General features: G+C 44.6%; 1 protein-coding gene across 1 annotated transcript; it reads left to right on the forward strand.

Moving 5' to 3' along the window:
* Positions 1-936: 936 nt before the first annotated feature.
* On the forward strand, positions 937-12,105 carry LOC131588516 (zinc finger protein 345-like). Its single transcript, XM_058857408.1, has 4 exons — positions 937-975; positions 2,701-2,815; positions 3,938-4,012; positions 8,408-12,105. Exons 2-4 carry the CDS (start codon positions 2,782-2,784, stop codon positions 10,429-10,431), a joined length of 2,133 nt encoding a protein of 710 aa, XP_058713391.1. The 5' UTR covers positions 937-975; positions 2,701-2,781; the 3' UTR covers positions 10,432-12,105.
* The last annotated feature ends 4,950 nt before the right edge of the window (positions 12,106-17,055 follow it).

The raw sequence follows: 17,055 nt of genomic DNA on the forward strand, positions 1-17,055 counted from the left end.
CCCCCAAAATCCCATTTATCCACCAATTAAACCCCCCCAAAAATTCCAATTTTCCCAGGAATTAAAACCCCCAAAATCCCCATTTTTCCACCAATTAAACCCCCCCAAAAATCCCCATTTTCCCAGGAATTAAACCCCCCAAAATCCCCATTTTTCCACCAATTAAACCCCCCCAAAAATTCCAATTTTCCCAGGAATTTCCACTCCCAAAATCCCCATTTTCCCAGGAATTAAAACCCCCAAAAATTCCCCATTTTCCCAGGAATTAAAGCCCCAAAATTCCCATTTTCCCACCAATTAAACCCCCCCAAAATCCCCATTTTCCCACCAATTAAACCCCCCCAAAATCCCCATTTTTCCACCAATTTCCACCCCCCAAAATCCCAATTTTCCCAGGAATTTCCTCCCCCCCCAATTCCCAAAATTCCCCACAAATTCCATCCCCTCCCCCCACCCCCCCCATCCCCCCATCCCCTCCCCCACCCCACGACCACAAAGCCGGGGCGGCTCCACCTCCCCTCCCCCCTCCCCATTCCCAAAAAAAAATTCCCAAAAAAAAACCCAAAAAACCGGGAATTTCCCCTCCCCCACCCACCCTAAAACCTTTCCCTTTTCCAGGATTTTTTTCCCGATTTTTTTCCCGATCTTTCCCGGTTTTTTTTTCCCGCTCGCGGTTCCTGGGGGTCTCCCCCTCCCCCCTTTTCTTTTTCCTGTCTCCCCCCCCTTTTTTTTTTCTTTTTTTAATTTTTTTTTTTCCCGATATCCCGGATTTTTTTCCCTTTTTTCCTTTTGCTCCAACCCCTTCCTGTGTGTCCTGGGATCACGGAGCCGACGTGCAACACCCTCCCCTCCCCCCTTTTCTTTTATTCCCAATTTTTTTATTCCCAGCCCCCTCCCCAAAATTCCATTTTTTTCCCCATTTTTTATTTTAAATTATTTTTCCTCTTTTTTCCAGCTTTTTTTCCGGCATTCCAGGTAAAAAAACGGAAAAAAACGGGAATATTTTTATTTTTTTAAGGGAAAAAATTCGCTCCGACCGCGCCCCGAGGGTGAGGATGGAAATGGGAATTAATTAAAAATAGCACAATTAAATAATAATAATAATAATAATTAATAATAATAAAGGTGGGGGGAGGGGGATCATTCCCAGAAATCTCCCCTTTGGAATTTTAACCCTTGGAATTCCCGGGGATTTTTTTTTTATTTTTATTTTTATTTTATTTTTATTTCTCCTCCTCCCCCTCACTCACTCCCCGATCCCGTTTTATTTTATTTATTTTATTTTTATTTTTCCAGCTCCAAAATTCCCCAAAATTCCCGTTTTTATTTGAATTTATTCTTTTTATCCCGGTTTTTCCTTCTCCTCCGATTCCGCTCCAGACCCTCCTCCATTTTTTTCCCCTGGATTTTCTTTTTTTTCCCGGTTTTTCTCCATTTTTTGCTGCGATTTTCACCGATTTTCTCCCTTTTCCCCCCATTTTTTTCCCGCTTTTTATCCCACCCCCTTTTTCCCATTTTTTCCCGCTTTTATTTCCCATTTTTCCCCATTTTTTCCCCTCTTTTATTTCCCTTTTTTCCCGGTTTTTCCCTTTTTTAACCCCGTTTTCCTCCCTTTTTTCCCCCTTTTATTCCCTTTTCCCCTCCCCCCTTTTTTTCCCTTTTTCCCGGTTTTTTCCCCCATTTTTCCCTTTTTTATTTTCCTTAAATTCCAGCGCCCCTCCCCCACCCCCTTTTTAAATAAATAAATAAATCCCTTCTTTTTTTAACCCTTTCATTCCCTGGATTTATTTATTTTATTTTATTTTATTTTATTTTGTTTTGTTTTATTTTATTTTATTTTATTTTATTTTATTTTATTTTATTTTATTTTATTTTATTTTAATTTTATTTTACTTTATTTTACTTTATTTTATTTTATTTTATTTTATTTTAATTTCATTTCATTTCATTTCATTTCATTTTAATTTTATTTTACTTTATTTTATTTCACTTTATTTTATTTTATTTTATTTTATTTTAATTTTTATTTTATTTTTATTTTGTTTTATTTTATTTTATTTTATTTTGTTTTGTTTTATTTTATTTTACTTTATTTTATTTTCTTTTATTTTTATTTTCTTTTATTTTCTTTTTCTTCTATTTTTCTTTTCTTTTCTTTTCTTTTATAGTTTATAGTTTATTTTATTTTATTTTATTTTATTTTATTTTATTTTTTATTTTAATTTTTATTTTGTTTTATTTTTATTTTGTTTTGTTTTATTTTATTTTGTTTTGTTTTGTTTAAGTTTATTTTACTTTATTTTCTTTTATTTTTATTTTACTTTTATTTTATTTTTAAATTTTTTTATTGTATTTTATATTTTATATTTTATATTTTATATTTTATATTTTATTTTTTATATTTTATCATATTTTATAATTTTTATTTTATTTTATAATTTTTATTTTATTTTATTTTTCCATGGAAACCTCAAATCCTTTTTCAAACCCTTCCCAAAATTTGGAAATCCGGGATTTTGCTGGGAATTAAGGTGGGAATTTTGAGGGAAGGGGGGGGAGGGGCTCTTCCCAAAATCCCTCATTTCCCTCCAAAAAATTCCCTAAAAATTCCCAAAAAAATTCCCTAAAAAAAAAAAAATCCAAAAAAATTCCCAAACACAGAAAAACCCCAAATTTACGGAATATTTTATCCCCCCCCAGGATCCCAAAATCCCGGAGCTGTCGGAATTCCAAGGAAAAATTCCCAAAATCTTCGGGATCGGCTCGGAATTCCGGGAGGAGATGCAGGAAAGCTACGAGAGCGTCATTTCCTTGGGTAAGACCCCAAATTCGGGATGGAATCCTTAATTAATCCTTAATTAATTAATCCTTTTTAACCCTGAAATGGAAATTAAATCGGTTTAATTAAAAAATTAAAAAAAATGGGATTAAATCACCCCCATTTTGGTGGGATTTTCCCGGATTTTGGGAAATTTTCCTGGACTTTTCTGGATTTTGGGAAATTTTCCCGGATTTCGGGAAATTTTCCGGGATTTTTCCTGGATTTCAGGAGATTTTCCCGGATTTTTCCCGGATTTTTCCCAGATTTTGGGAAATTTTCCCGGATTTTGGGAAATTTTCCTGGATTTTCCCAGATTTTGTGACATTTTCTGGGATTTTTCCCAGATTTCAGGAAATTTTCCTGGATTTTCCCAGATTTTGGCAAACTTTTCCGGATTTTCCCAGATTTCAGGAAACTTTCCTGGACTTTCCCAGATTTTGGGAAATTTTCTGGGATTTTTCCTAGATTTTGTGAAATTTTTTTCCTGGATTTCGGGGAATTTTCCGGGATTTTTTCCGGGAATTTTGGGGAAACTTTCCTGGATTTTTCTGGGATTTCGGGAAATTTTCCGGGATTTTTTCTGGGATTTCGGGGAGTTTTTCCAGGATTTTTCCAGGATTTCGGGGAATTTTTCTGGGATTTTTTCTGGGATTTCGGGAAGTTTTTCCAGGATTTTTCCAGGATTTCGGGGAATTTTTCCAGGATTTTTCCCAGATTTCCGGGAATTTTTCTGGGATTTTTTCCGGGGATTTCGGGGAATTTTTCCGGGATTTTTTCCCAGATTTCATGGAAATTTTCCTGGATTTTTCCAGGATTTCGGGGAAATTTTCCAGGATTTTTCCAGGATTTTGGGGAATTTTTCTGGGATTTTTTCCAGGGATTTCGGGGAATTTTTCCGGGATTTTTTCCCAGATTTCATGGAAATTTTCCGGGATTTTTCCTGGATTTTGGGGAATTTTTCTGGGATTTTTTCCGGGGATCTCGGGGAATTTTTCTGGGATTTTTTCCTGGATTTTGGGGAATTTTTCCGGGATTTTTCCTGGATTTTGGGGAATTTTTCCGGGATTTTTTCCGGGGATTTTGGGAATTTTCCCGGGATTTTGTTGTTCCCGGCAGCCGAGGAAATCGCCATCAGCTGGCCGCGGATCACCGCCTTCGCCGAATCCCACCGGAGACGCGGCCTGGGCGCCGGTGAGTCACCGGGATCGGCCAAAATTGGGGTTGGAATCTTCCAGTTGGGACAAAATTTGGGATTTGGAGCCCAAAATTCTCCTCAGGACCCCAAAAACTGCCCCAAAACCCCCAGAATTCTCCTCAGGACCCCCAAAACCTCCCCTGGACCCCCCAAAATGCCCCAAAAACCTCCCCAGGATCCCAAAAACCTCCCCAAAACCCCCAAAATCTCCCCAAGATCTCAGAAACCTCCTCAGGGTCCCAAAAACTGCCCCAAAACCCCCAAAATCTCCTCTGGATCCCTCAAAATGCCCCAAAAATCTCCCCAGGACTCCAAAAACCTCCTCAGGATCCCAAAAACCTCCCCAGGACCCCAAAATTCTCCTCAGGACCCCAAAATTCTCCTCAGGACCCCCAAAACCCCCCCTGGGCCCCCCAAAATTCTCCTCAGGACCTCCAAAACCTCCCCTGGATCCCCCAAAATGCCCCAAAAACCTCCCCAAGACCCCAAAAACCTCCTCAGGATCCCAAAAACCTCCCCAAGACCCCCAAAACCACCCCAAAACCCCCAAAATCTCCTCAGGACCCCCAAAAACTGCCCCAAAACCTCCCCAAGATCCCAAAAACCTCCTCAGGATCCCAAAAACCTCCCCAAGACCCCAAAATTCTCCTCAGAACCCCCAGAACCTCCCCTGGACCCCAAAATTCTTCTCAGGATCGCAAAATTCCCCCCAAAATTCTCCTCAGGACCCCAAAATCCCCCCCAAAATCCTCCTCAGGACCCCCAAAACCTCCCCCAGACCCCCCAAAATGCCCCAAAAACCTACCCAAGACCCCAAAAACCTCCTCAAGATCCCAAAAACCACCCCAAGATCCCCAAAACCACCCCAAAATGCCCAAAACCCCCCCAAAACCTCCCCTGGACCTCCCAAAATGCCCCAAAAGCCTCCCCAAGACCCCAAAATTCTCCTCAGGATCCCAAAAACTGCCCCAAGACCCCAAAATCCTCCTCAGGACCCCCAAAACCTGCCCTGGACCCCCCAAAATGCCCCAAAATCTCCCCAAGACCCCAAAATTCTTCTCAGGACCCCCAAAAACCTCCCCAGGACCCCAAAATCTCCTCTGGATCCCAAAACCCCCCCCCAAAATCCTCCTCAGGACCCCAAAAACCTTCCCAGGACCCCAAAATTCTTCTCAGGATCCCAAAATTCTCCTCAGGACCCCAAAATTCCCCCCAAAATCCTCCTCAGGACCCCCAAAACCTCCCCTGGATGCCCTAAAATGCCCCAAAAAACCTCCCCAAGACCCCAAAATCCTCCTCAGGATCCCAAAATTCTCCTCAGGACCCCCAAAACCACCCCAAAACCCCCAAAATCTCCTCAGGACCCCCAAAAACTGCCCCAAAACCTCCCCAAGACCCCAAAAACCTCCTCAGGATCCCCCAAACCACCCCAAGACCCCAAAATTCTCCTCAGGACCCCCAAAACCACCCCAAAACGCCCAAAACCCCCCCAAAACCTCCCCTGGACCCCCCAAAATGCCCCAAAAATCTCCCCAAGACCCCAAAAACCTCCTCAGGATCCCAAAAAGTGCCCCAAGACCCCAAAATTCTCCTCAGGACCCCCAAAAACTGCCCCAAAACCTCCCCAAGATCCCAAAAACCACCCCAAGACCCCCAAAACCACCCCAAAACGCCCAAAACCCCCCCAAAACCTCCCCTGGACCCCCCAAAATGCCCCAAAAATCTCCCCAAGACCCCAAATCCTCCTCAGGATCCCAAAAACCTCCCCAGGACCCCCAAAACCACCCCAAGACCCCCAAAATCTCCCCTAGAGCCTCCAAAATGCCCCAAAAATCTCCCCAAGACCCCAAAAACCTCCCCAGGACCCCAAAATTCTCCTCAGGATCCCAAAAACCGCCCCAAGACCCCAAAAACCCCACCCTGGACCCTCCCAAGTGCCCAAAAAACCTCCCCAGGACCCCAAAATTCTCCTCAGGATCCCAAAAACCTCCCCAGGACCCCAAAATTCTCCTCAGGACCTCCAAAACCCCCCCAAAATCCTCCTCAGGACCCCCAAAACCTCCCCTGGACCCCAAAATTCTTCTCAGGATCCCAAAATTCTCCTCAGGACCTCCAAAACCCCCCCAAAATTCTCCTCAGAACCCCCAAAACCTCCCCTGGAGCCCAAAATTCTTCTCAGGATCCCAAAAACCACCCCAAGACCCCCAAAATCCTCCTCAGGACCCCCAAAACCTCCCCCAGACCCCCCAAAATGCCCCAAAAATCTCCCCAAGACCGCAAAATTCTCCTCAGGATCCCAAAAACTGCCCTGGACCCCAAAATTCTTCTCAGGACCCCCCAAAATCTCATCAGGACCCCCAAAAACTGCTCCAAAACCTCCCCAAGATCCCAAAAACCTCCTCAGGATCCCCAAAACCACCCCAAGACCCCCAAAACCACCCCAAAACGCCCAAAACCCGCCCCAAAAACCTCCCCTGGACCCCCCAAAATGCCCCAAAAATCTCCCCAAGACCCCAAAAACCTCCTCAGGATCCCAAAAAGTGCCCCAAGACCCCAAAATTCTCCTCAGGACCCCCAAAAACTGCCCCAAAACCTCCCCAAGATCCCAAAAACCACCCCAAGACCCCCAAAACCACCCCAAAACGCCCAAAACCCCCCCAAAACCTCCCCTGGACCCCCCAAAATGCCCCAAAAATCTCCCCAAGACCCCAAAAACCTCCTCAGGATCCCAAAATTCTCCTCAGGATCCCAAAAACCACCCCAAAACGCCCAAAACCCCCCCAAAACCTCCCCTGGACCCCCCAAAATGCCCCAAAAGCCTCCCCAAGACCCCAAAATTCTCCTCAGGATCCCAAAAACTGCCCCAAGACCCCAAAATTCTCCTCAGGACCCCCAAAACCCGCCCTGGACCCCCCAAAATGCCCCAAAAATCTCCCCAAGACCTCAAAAACCTCCTCAGGACCCCCAAAAACTGCCTTGGACCCCAAAATTCTTCTCAGGACCCCCCAAAATCTCATCAGGACCCCCAAAAACTGCCCCAAAACCTCCCCAAGATCCCAAAAACCTCCTCAAGATCCCAAAAACCACCCCAAGACCCCCAAAACCACCCCAAAACGCCCAAAACCCCCCCAAAACCTCCCCTGGACCCCCCAAAATGCCCCAAAAATCTCCCCAAGACCCCAAAAACCTCCCCAAGACCCCAAAAACCTCCTCAGGATCCCAAAATTCTCCTCAGGACCCCCAAAACCACCCCAAAACCCCCAAAATCTCCTCAGGACCCCCAAAAACTGCCCCCAAACCTCCCCAAGACCCCAAAAACCTCCTCAGGATCCCAAAAACCACCCCAAGACCCCAAAAACCACCCCAAGACCCCAAAAACCCCACCCTGGACCCTCCCAAGTGCCCAAAAAACCTCCCCAAGACCCCGAAATTCTCCTCAGGACCCCCAGAAACCTCCCCAGGACCCCAAAATCTCCTCTGGATCCCAAAACCCCCCCCAAAATCCTCCTCAGGACCCCAAAAACCTTCCCTGGATCCCAAAATTCTTCTCAGGATCCCAAAATTCTCCTCAGGACCCCAAAATTCTCCTCAGGACCCCAAAATTCCCCCCAAAATTCTCCTCAGGACCCCAAAATTCTCCTCAGGACCCCCAAAACCTCCCCTGGATGCCCCAAAATGCCCCAAAAACCTCCCCAAGACCCCAAAAACCTCCTCAGGACCCCCAAAACCACCCCAAAACCCCCAAAATCTCCTCAGGACCCCCAAAAACTGCCCCAAAACCTCCCCAAGATCCCAAAAACCTCCTCAGGATCCCAAAAACCTCCTCAGGACCCCAAAAACCGCCCCAAGACCCCAAAAACCACCCCAAGACCCCAAAAACCCCACCCTGGAACCTCCCAAGTGCCCAAAAAACCTCCCCAAGACCCCGAAATTCTCCTCAGGACCCCAAAAACCTTCCCAGGACCCCAAAATTCTCCTCAGGATCCCAAAATTCTCCTCAGGACCCCAAAATTCTCCTCAGGACCCCAAAATTCTCCTCAGGACCCCCAAAACCCCCCCTGGACCCCCCAAAATGCCCCAAAAATCTTCCCAAGACCCCAAAAACCTCCCCAAGACCCCAAAAACCTCCTCAGGACCCCCAAAACCACCCCAAAACCCCCAAAATCTCCTCAGGACCCCCAAAACCCGCCCTGGACCCCCCAAAATGCCCCAAAATCTCCCCAAGACCCCAAAATTCTCCTCAGGATCCCAAAAACCACCCCCAAAACGCCCAAAACCCCCCCAAAACCTCCCCTGGACCCCCCAAAATGCCCCAAAAATCTCCCCAAGACCCCAAAAACCTCCTCAGGACCCCCCAAAACCCCCCCTGGACCCCCCTTTTCCCCCTCCAGACGCCGCCCCGGCCTCTCCGAGCGACAACGACGAGGAAGAGCCTCCCCCAGAACCTCTGGAAAAACCCCAAACCCCCGGAACGCCGCCGGCTCCGAATCCCAAATCCCCCCAAAACCCCGAAACCCCCAAATCCGGCGCGGCCGAAACCCCGAGAGCGGAATCCCAACCCCGAAAAAACCCGGGGAAACGCCAAGGAAAAGCCAAAAAATTGCGGAATTTCCGCTGCCACGACTGCGGCAAAGCTCTGGCGCCGCCGCCCAAACGCCGGCGAGGGACGGAACGATCCCATCAGTGCCAGGAATGCGGGAAAAGTTTCCGCCTGAGCTCCAGTTTGGTGACGCATCGGCGGCGGCATTCCGGGGAAAATCCCTACAAATGCCCGGATTGCGGGAAATCCTTCAGCGTGGGGTCGGCGTTTATCCAACACCAACGGATCCACGGCGGCGCGGCGCCGTGTCGCTGCGGGATCTGCGGGAAGAGTTTCCCGGCGAGTTCGGGGTTGGTGAAGCACCAAAAGGTTCATTTGGAGGAGAAACCCTACAAATGCGGGGATTGCGGGAAGGGGTTTAATTGGAATTCTCATTTGGAGCGGCACCGGAGGATTCACACCGGAGAAAAACCCTACGAGTGCCCGGAATGCGGGAAGAGTTTTTCCTGGAGTTCGCATTTGGATCGGCATCGCCGAACCCACGCGGCGGCGGCGGCGGCGGAAAACGCCGGGAGATGCGCGGAGTGCGGGGAATGCGGGAAGGGATTCCCTAAAAACCCCCGGAATCCCCAAATCCCGAAAAAACGCCGGGAATCGTCGGAAAAGCCGCACAAATGCGGGGAATGCGGGAAGGGATTCGGCGCGGCGGCGGCGTTGGCGCAGCACCGGCGCGGTCACGCTCCCGGCAAACCTTACGAGTGCCGGGAATGCGGGAAAAGCTTTTCCTGGAGTTCCCACTTGGATCGGCACCGCCGGATCCACATGGGGGAAAAACCTTTCCGCTGCGGGAATTGCGGGAAGAGTTTTTCCCAAAGTTCCCACTTGGAGCGGCACCGGAAAATCCACGGGGAGCCGTGCGGGGAATGCGGGAAAAACAAGGGGAAAAAAAGCGGGAGAAGCTTCCGGAAGCGCTGTCGGGTTTTAGGGGAGGAGTGCGGGGATTGCGGGGCGGATTCGGAGTGGGAGGAGGAGGAGGAAAAATGCGGGGAGTGCGGGAAAAATTCGGGATCGGCGGCGGGATCGAGCGGCGGGAATTTGAAGGATCAAGGGACGCAAACCGGGGAGAAACCGTTCGCGTGTCCGGAGTGCGGGAAAAGCTTCGGGCAAAATTCGGCGTTGGCCAAACACCGGCGGCTTCACAGCGGAGAAAAACCCTACAAATGTCCGGAATGCGGGAAAAGCTTCGGAGTTCGATCCAATCTCATCAAACACCAACGGACTCACCTGGGGGAGAAACCCTACAAATGTCCGGAATGTTCCAAAGGCTTCATCCAAAAATCCGACCTCACCAAGCACCGCCGGATGCACACGGGGGAAAAACCCTACGAGTGCCGGGAGTGCGGGAAATGTTTCAGCGTCTCCTCCAACCTCATCAAACATCAACGGATTCATCTGGGGGAAAAACCCTTCCAGTGCTCGGAGTGCGGGAAAAGCTTCATCCAACGCTCCGAGCTCACCATCCATCGCCGCGTCCACACCGGAGAGAAACCCTACAAGTGTCCGGAGTGCGGGAAATGCTTCAGCCGCAGCTCCCACCTCAACCGGCACCAGCGCACCCACGCCGGCGACAAGGCCGGACGCGCCAAAGCCGCCGCGGTTTCGGCGGCTTCGTCTTCGGCGGCGTCGGCGTCTTCGTCGGCGTCGGCGTCTTCGTCGTCCTCGCGGGCGGTTCCGGCTCCGGCGGTTCCCGGGGGTTTGGCTTTCCCGGCGTTCCCGGGCTCCTCGGCCGTGCCGGCGGCGTTGGAGCTGCCCTGGGCGTTGGCGTTGCCGGGCCGGGCGTTCCCGGGTTTTCCGGCGGGTTCGGTGGGTAATTAGTGGAGGGGTTAATTGGGGTGGGTGGTAATTAGGGTTGGGTTTGGTCGTTAATTAAGTGGGGGGATGGGGAGTTCCCAGCGTTCCGTGGTTCCCGGCGTTCCCAGTGCTCCCAGTGCCCAACTGGGATCAAAGATCCAACGTTGGGATTGGTCCCAATTAATTCCCATAACTAATTAACGATCTCTAATTAATTAGGGGTGAATCCATTCATTAATTCATTAATTAAGTGAGGAATTCCCATCATTCCATGGTTCCGGTCACTTCCCAGCATTCCCAGTGCTCCCAGTGCCCAACTGGGATTGGTTGACCCCAAGACTCAACGTTGGGATTGGTCCCAACTCGTTCCCATGGCTAATTAACAATCTCTAATTAATCAGGGGTGAATTTATTCATTAATTCATTAATTAAGTGAGGAATTCCCATCATTCCATGGTTCCCACCATTCCCAGTGCTCCCAGTGCCCAACTGGGATTGCCCAACCCAACACTGGGGGCTCTTCCCAACCCTCCAAAAATTCTTCAATTTGGGGGAAAAATAAAAAAAATTTGGGAAAACCCAGCGGAAAATTGGGAAAAACACTGAAATCTGGGAAACCAACCCAAAATTGGGGAAAAAACTCAAAATTCCGGGGAAAAAACCTGGAAAGTTGGAAAAAAATGGAAAAAATTCCAGGAAAAGATTGGGAATTTGGGGAAAAAACCCTCAAAGTTTGGGGGAAAAAAAACGGGAAAATTTGGGGGAAAAATTGGGATTTAGGGGAAAATATAAAAATTTGGGAATTGAGTTGAGGTTTCTTCGTCTTCGTCGTCCTCGCGGGCGGTTCCGGCTCCGGCGGTTCCCGGGGGTTTGGCTTTCCCGGCGTTCCCGGGCTCCTCGGCCGTGCCGGCGGCGTTGGAGCTGCCCTGGGCGTTGGCGTTGCCGGGCCGGGCGTTCCCGGGTTTTCCGGCGGGTTCGGTGGGTAATTAGTGGAGGGGTTAATTGGGGTGGGTGGTAATTAGGGTTGGGTTTGGTTGTTAATTAAGTGGGGGGATGGGGGGTTCCCAGCGTTCCGTGGTTCCCGGCGTTCCCAGTGCTCCCAGTGCCCAACTGGGATCAAAGATCCAACCTTGGGATTGGTCCCAATTCGTTCCCATGGCTAATTAATGATCTCTAATTAATCAGCGGTGAATCCATTCATTAATTCATTAATTAAGTGAGGAATTCCCATCATTCCGTGGTTCTCAGCATTCCCAGTGCTCCCAGTGCCCAACTGGGATTGGTCGACCCCAAGACTCAACGTTGGGATTGGTCCCAATTAATTCCCATGGCTAATTAACGATCTCTAATTAATTAGGGGTGAATCCATTCATTAATTCATTAATTAAGTGAGGAATTCCCATCATTCCATGGTTCCCACCATTCCCAGTGCTCCCAGTGCCCAACTGGGATTGCCCAACCCAACACTGGGGGCTCTTCCCAACCCTCCAAAAATTCTTAAATTTGGGGGAAAAAAAAAAAACAAAAAATTTGGGAAAACCCAGCGGAAATTTGGGAAAAACACTGAAATCTGGGAAACCAACCCAAAATTGGGGAAAAAACTCAAAATTCCAGGAAAAAACCTGGAAAGTTGGGAAAAAACGGAAAAAAATCCAGGAAAAGATTCGGAATTTGGGGAAAAAAACCTCAAAGTTTGGGGGGAAAAAATCGGGAAAATTTGGGGGAAAAATTGGAATTTAAGGGAAAATATAAAAATTTGGGAATTGAGTTGAGGTTTCTTCGTCTTCGTCGTCCTCGCGGGCGGTTCCGGCTCCGGCGGTTCCCGGGGGTTTGGCTTTCCCGGCGTTCCCGGGCTCCTCGGCCGTGCCGGCGGCGTTGGAGCTGCCCTGGGCGTTGGCGTTGCCGGGCCGGGCGTTCCCGGGTTTTCCGGCGGGTTCGGTGGGTAATTAGTGGAGGGGTTAATTGGGGTGGGTGGTAATTAGGGTTGGGTTTGGTTGTTAATTAAGTGGGGGGATGGGGGGTTCCCAGCGTTCTGTGGTTCCCGGCGTTCCCAGTGCTCCCAGTGCCCAACTGGGATCAAAGATCCAACCTTGGGATTGGTCCCAATTCGTTCCCATGGCTAATTAACGATCTCTAATTAATCAGGGGTGAATCCATTCATTAATTCATTAATTAAGTGAGGAATTCCCATCATTCCACGGTTCCGGTCACTTCCCGCCATTCCCAGTGCTCCCAGTGCCCAACTGGGATTGGTCGACCCCAAGACTCAACGTTGGGATTGGTCCCAACTCATTCCCATAACTAATTAACAATCTCTAATTAATTAGGGGTGAATCCATTCATTAATTCATTCATTAAGTGAGGAATTCCCATCATTCCGTGGTTCCCAGCATTCCCAGTGCTCCCAGTGCCCAACTGGGATTGGTCGATCCCAAATTCCGCCATCGGCGCCGTCGTTTTCCGGGAATTCTTTGGGATTTTTTGGGAATTTTTTTGGATTTTTGGGGAACTTTGGGGGGATTTTTGGGGGATTTTTTAGGAATTTTTGGGGATTTTTTGGGATTTTTTGGGGGATTTTTTGGGGATTTTTTGGGAATTTTTTGGGATTTTTTGGGGGATTTTTTGGGAATTCTTTGGGATTTTTCGGGAATTTTTTTGGTTTTTTTTGGGAATTCTTTGGGATTTTTTTGGGGATTTTTTGGGAATTTTTTTGGGATTTTTAGGGATTTTTTGGGAATTCTTTGGGATTTTTTGGGGGATTTTTTGGGAATTTTTGGGGGATTTTTTTGGAATTTTTGGGGGATTTTTTGGGAATTTTTGGGGGATTTTTTTGGATTTTTTGGGAATTCTTTGGGATTTTTCGGGAATGTTTTGGGAATTTTTTGGGATTTTTCGGGAACTTCTTGGGATTTTTTGGGAATTTTTTGGGGATTTTTTTGGGAATTTTTTTGGGATTTTTTGGGAATTCTTTGGGATTTTTCGGGAATTTTTGGGGGATTTTTTGGGAATTTTTTGGGGATTTTTTGGGAATTCTTTGGAATTTTTATGGGATTTTTGGGGGATTTTTTGGGAATTTTTTGGATTTTTTTGGAATTTTTTGGGAATTTTTTGGGAATTTTTTGGATTTTTTAGGAATTTTTTTTTTATTTTCCAGAATTTTCCGTTCCTGGTGAATTTTTAGGGATTTTCCCATTTTTTTTTAGGGATTCTTTTGGGGGGGGTGGGGACGGGGAGGGAAAAATTCCAGATTTTTCCAAAGGTGGGGGGAAAAAATTTGGGAATGAGGGAGGGAAAAATGAGGGGAAACTGAGGAAAAAATGGGAAAAAAAAGGAATTTGGGGTGGAAATGGAATTTTTTTATAAATCTTGGAAAAGGAGGAGAAAATTCTTGGAAAAATCGAGAATTTTGGGAGGGTTTTGATGGAAAAAAGGAGAAAAAATGAGGAATTTTGGAGGTTTTTTTGGGAAAATGAAGGAGAAAAGAGGGAAAATGTGGGAAAATGATGGAAAAATGTGGAAAAACGTGGAAAAATGCGGGAAAATGGGAAAATGTGGGAAAATATTGGGGAAATGTGGAAAATTATGGAAAAATTATGGAAAAATTATGGAAAAATTATGGAAAAATTATGGAAAAATGTGGGAAAATGGGAAAATGTGGGAAAATGTGGAAAAAATGTCGAAAAATCTTTGGAAAATGAAGAAAAATATGGGAAAATGTGGAAAAATGGGAAAATGTGGGAAAATGTGGAAAAATATGGAAAAATGTGGGAAAAAGCGGAATAAATATGGAAAAATACGGAAAAATTTTAAAAATATTGGGAAAATGTGGGAAAATGTGGGAAAATGTGGAAAAATGGGAAAATGTGGGTAAAAAATGGGAAAATGTGGAAAAAAGGGGAAAATGTGGGAAAAATATGGAAAAATATGGAAAAAGCGGAATAAATATGGAAAAATATGGAAAAATTTAAAAAAATATTGGGAAAATGTGGGAAAATGGGAAAATATGGGAAAATATGGAAAAATGGGAAAATGTGGGAAAATATTGGGGAAATGTGGAAAAAATATGGAAAAATGTGGGAAAAAGTGGGAAAATGGGGAATAAATATGGAAAAATGTGGGAAAATGTGGAAAAATCTTTGGAAAATGAAGAAAAATATGGGAAAATGTGGAAAAATGGGAAAATGTGGGAAAATGTGGAAAAACATGGAAAAATGTGGGGAAAAGCAAAATAAATATGGAAAAATATGGAAAAATTTAAAAAATATTGGGAAAATGTGGAAAAATGTGGGAAAATGTGGGAAAATGGGAAAATGTGGGAAAAATATGGAAAAATGTGGAAAAATGTAGGAAAAAGCGGAATAAATATGGAAAAATATGGAAAAATTTAAAAAATATTGGGAAAATGTGGGAAAATGTGGAAAAATGGGAAAATGTGGGAAAATATTGGGGAAATGTGGAAAAAATATGGAAAAATGTGGGAAAAAGTGGGAAAATGCGGGAAAATATGGAAAAATATGGAAAAATGTGGGAAAAAGCGGAATAAATATGGAAAAATATGGAAAAAATTTAAAAAATATTGGGAAAAATATGGAAAAATACGGAAAAATGTGGAAAAATGGGAAAATGTGGGAAAATATGGAAAAATATGGAAAAATGTGGAAAAATGTGGGAAATATTGGGAAAATTGTGGAAAAATGTGAGGAAAAAAGGGAAAATGTGGAAAAATGGGAAAATGTGGGAAAATATTGGGGAAATGTGGAAAAATGAGGAAAAATATGGAAAAATATGGAAAATTCTGGGAAAATGTGGGAAAATGTGGAAAAATGTGGAAAAATGTGGGAAAATATGGAAAAATGTGAAAAATATGAAAAAATATGGGAAAAATGTGGGAAAATGGGAAAATGTGAGAAAATATGGAAAAATATGGAAAAATGTGGGAAAAAGCAGAATAAATATGGAAAAATACGGAAAAATTTAAAAAATGTTGGGAAAATATGGGAAAATGGGAAAATGTGGGTAAAAAACGGGAAAATGTGGAAAAAAGGGGAAAATGTGGGAAAAATATGGAAAAATATGGAAAAAGCGGAATAAATATGGAAAAATATGGAAAAATTTAAAAAATATTGGGAAAATGTGGAAAAAATGGGAAAATGTGGGAAAAAGCAGAATAAATATGGAAAAATATGGAAAAATTTAAAAAATATTGGGAAAAATGTGGAAAAATGTGGGAAAATGTGGAAAAATGGGAAAATGTGGGAAAATATTGGGGAAATGTGGAAAAATGAGGAAAAATATGGAAAAATATGGAAAATTCTGGGAAAATGTGGGAAAATGTGGAAAAATGTGGAAAAATATTGGAAAAAATGATGGAAAAATGTGAAAAATATGAAAAAATATGGGAAAAATGTGGGAAAATGGGAAAATGGGGGAAAACATTGGGGAAATGTGGAAAAATGTGGGAAAATTGTGGAAAAATGATGGAAAAACGTGAAAAATACGGAAAAATTCCGGAAAACGGCAAAGAGAAGGAAAAGAGGGGTTGGAATATTAAAAAATTGGGGAAAAACCAATGGAATTATCCCAAAATTCTGGGAAAACGGGAGAAATCCAAGAAATTCCCGATTTTCCGAGGTCGAGGCGAAGCAGAATTTTTTTTTCCAGGAAAAATTCCGGAATTTTCTCCACGGCGCCGTCGGAATTCGCCCTTTTCCATGAGTAGAAATAAATTAGAAATTCCCAGATTTTCTCTGCCTGGAGTTTTTTTTTTTTTCCATGGAAAACGGGATCCAAATCCGGGTTTTTGGGGGATTTTCCCATTTTTTGGGGTTTTTTCCTGTTTTTTGGGGGCTTTTCCCATTTTTTTTGTCTTTCCCTGTTTTTATCCAGGGATTTTTTCCCGTTTTTTGGGGTTTTTTTCCCATTTTTTCGGGTTTTTTTCGCATTTTTTGGGCTTTTCCTGAGGTTTTCTTTTTTTTTCATGGATTTTCCCATTTTTGGGGTTTTTTCCTGTTTTTTTGGGGGGTTTTCCCAATTTTTTTGTTTTTTCCTGTTTTTTCCTGTTTTTTTTCAGGGATTTTTTTCCCATTTTTTCATATTTTTCCCATTTTTTTGTTTTTTTCCCATTTTTTTGGCTTTTCCTGAGGTTTTCCCATTTTTTAGTGGATATTCCCATTTTGGAGGGGTTTATTCCCATTTTTGGGGCTTTTCCCATTTTTTTTGTCTTTTCCTGCTTTTTTTCAGGGATTTTTTCCCATTTTTTCATACTTTTCCCATTTTTTGTTTTTTTCCCGTTTTTTTGGCTTTTCCTGAGGCTTTTCCATTTTTTGGTGGATTTTCCCATTTTTGGGGTTTTTATTCCCATTTTTTGGGGGGTTTTCCCATTTTTTTTGTCTTTTCCTGGTTTTTTTCAGGGATTTTTTCCCATTTTTGGGGTTTTTTCCCATTTTTTTTCGTATTTTTCCCATTTTTTGTTTTTTTCCCATTTTTTTGGCTTTTCCTGAGGTTTTCCCATTTTTTGGTGGATTTTCCCATTTTTGGGGTTTTTTCCCGTTCTTTGGGGGCTTTTCCCATTTTTTTTGTCTTTTCCTGTTTTTTTTCAGGGATTTTTTTCCCATTTTTTCATATTTTTCCCATTTTTTTGTTTTTTCC

The sequence above is a fragment of the Poecile atricapillus genome, chromosome 26 (assembly GCF_030490865.1).
Source record: "Poecile atricapillus isolate bPoeAtr1 chromosome 26, bPoeAtr1.hap1, whole genome shotgun sequence".
In the NCBI taxonomy this organism is placed as follows: domain Eukaryota; kingdom Metazoa; phylum Chordata; class Aves; order Passeriformes; family Paridae; genus Poecile; species Poecile atricapillus.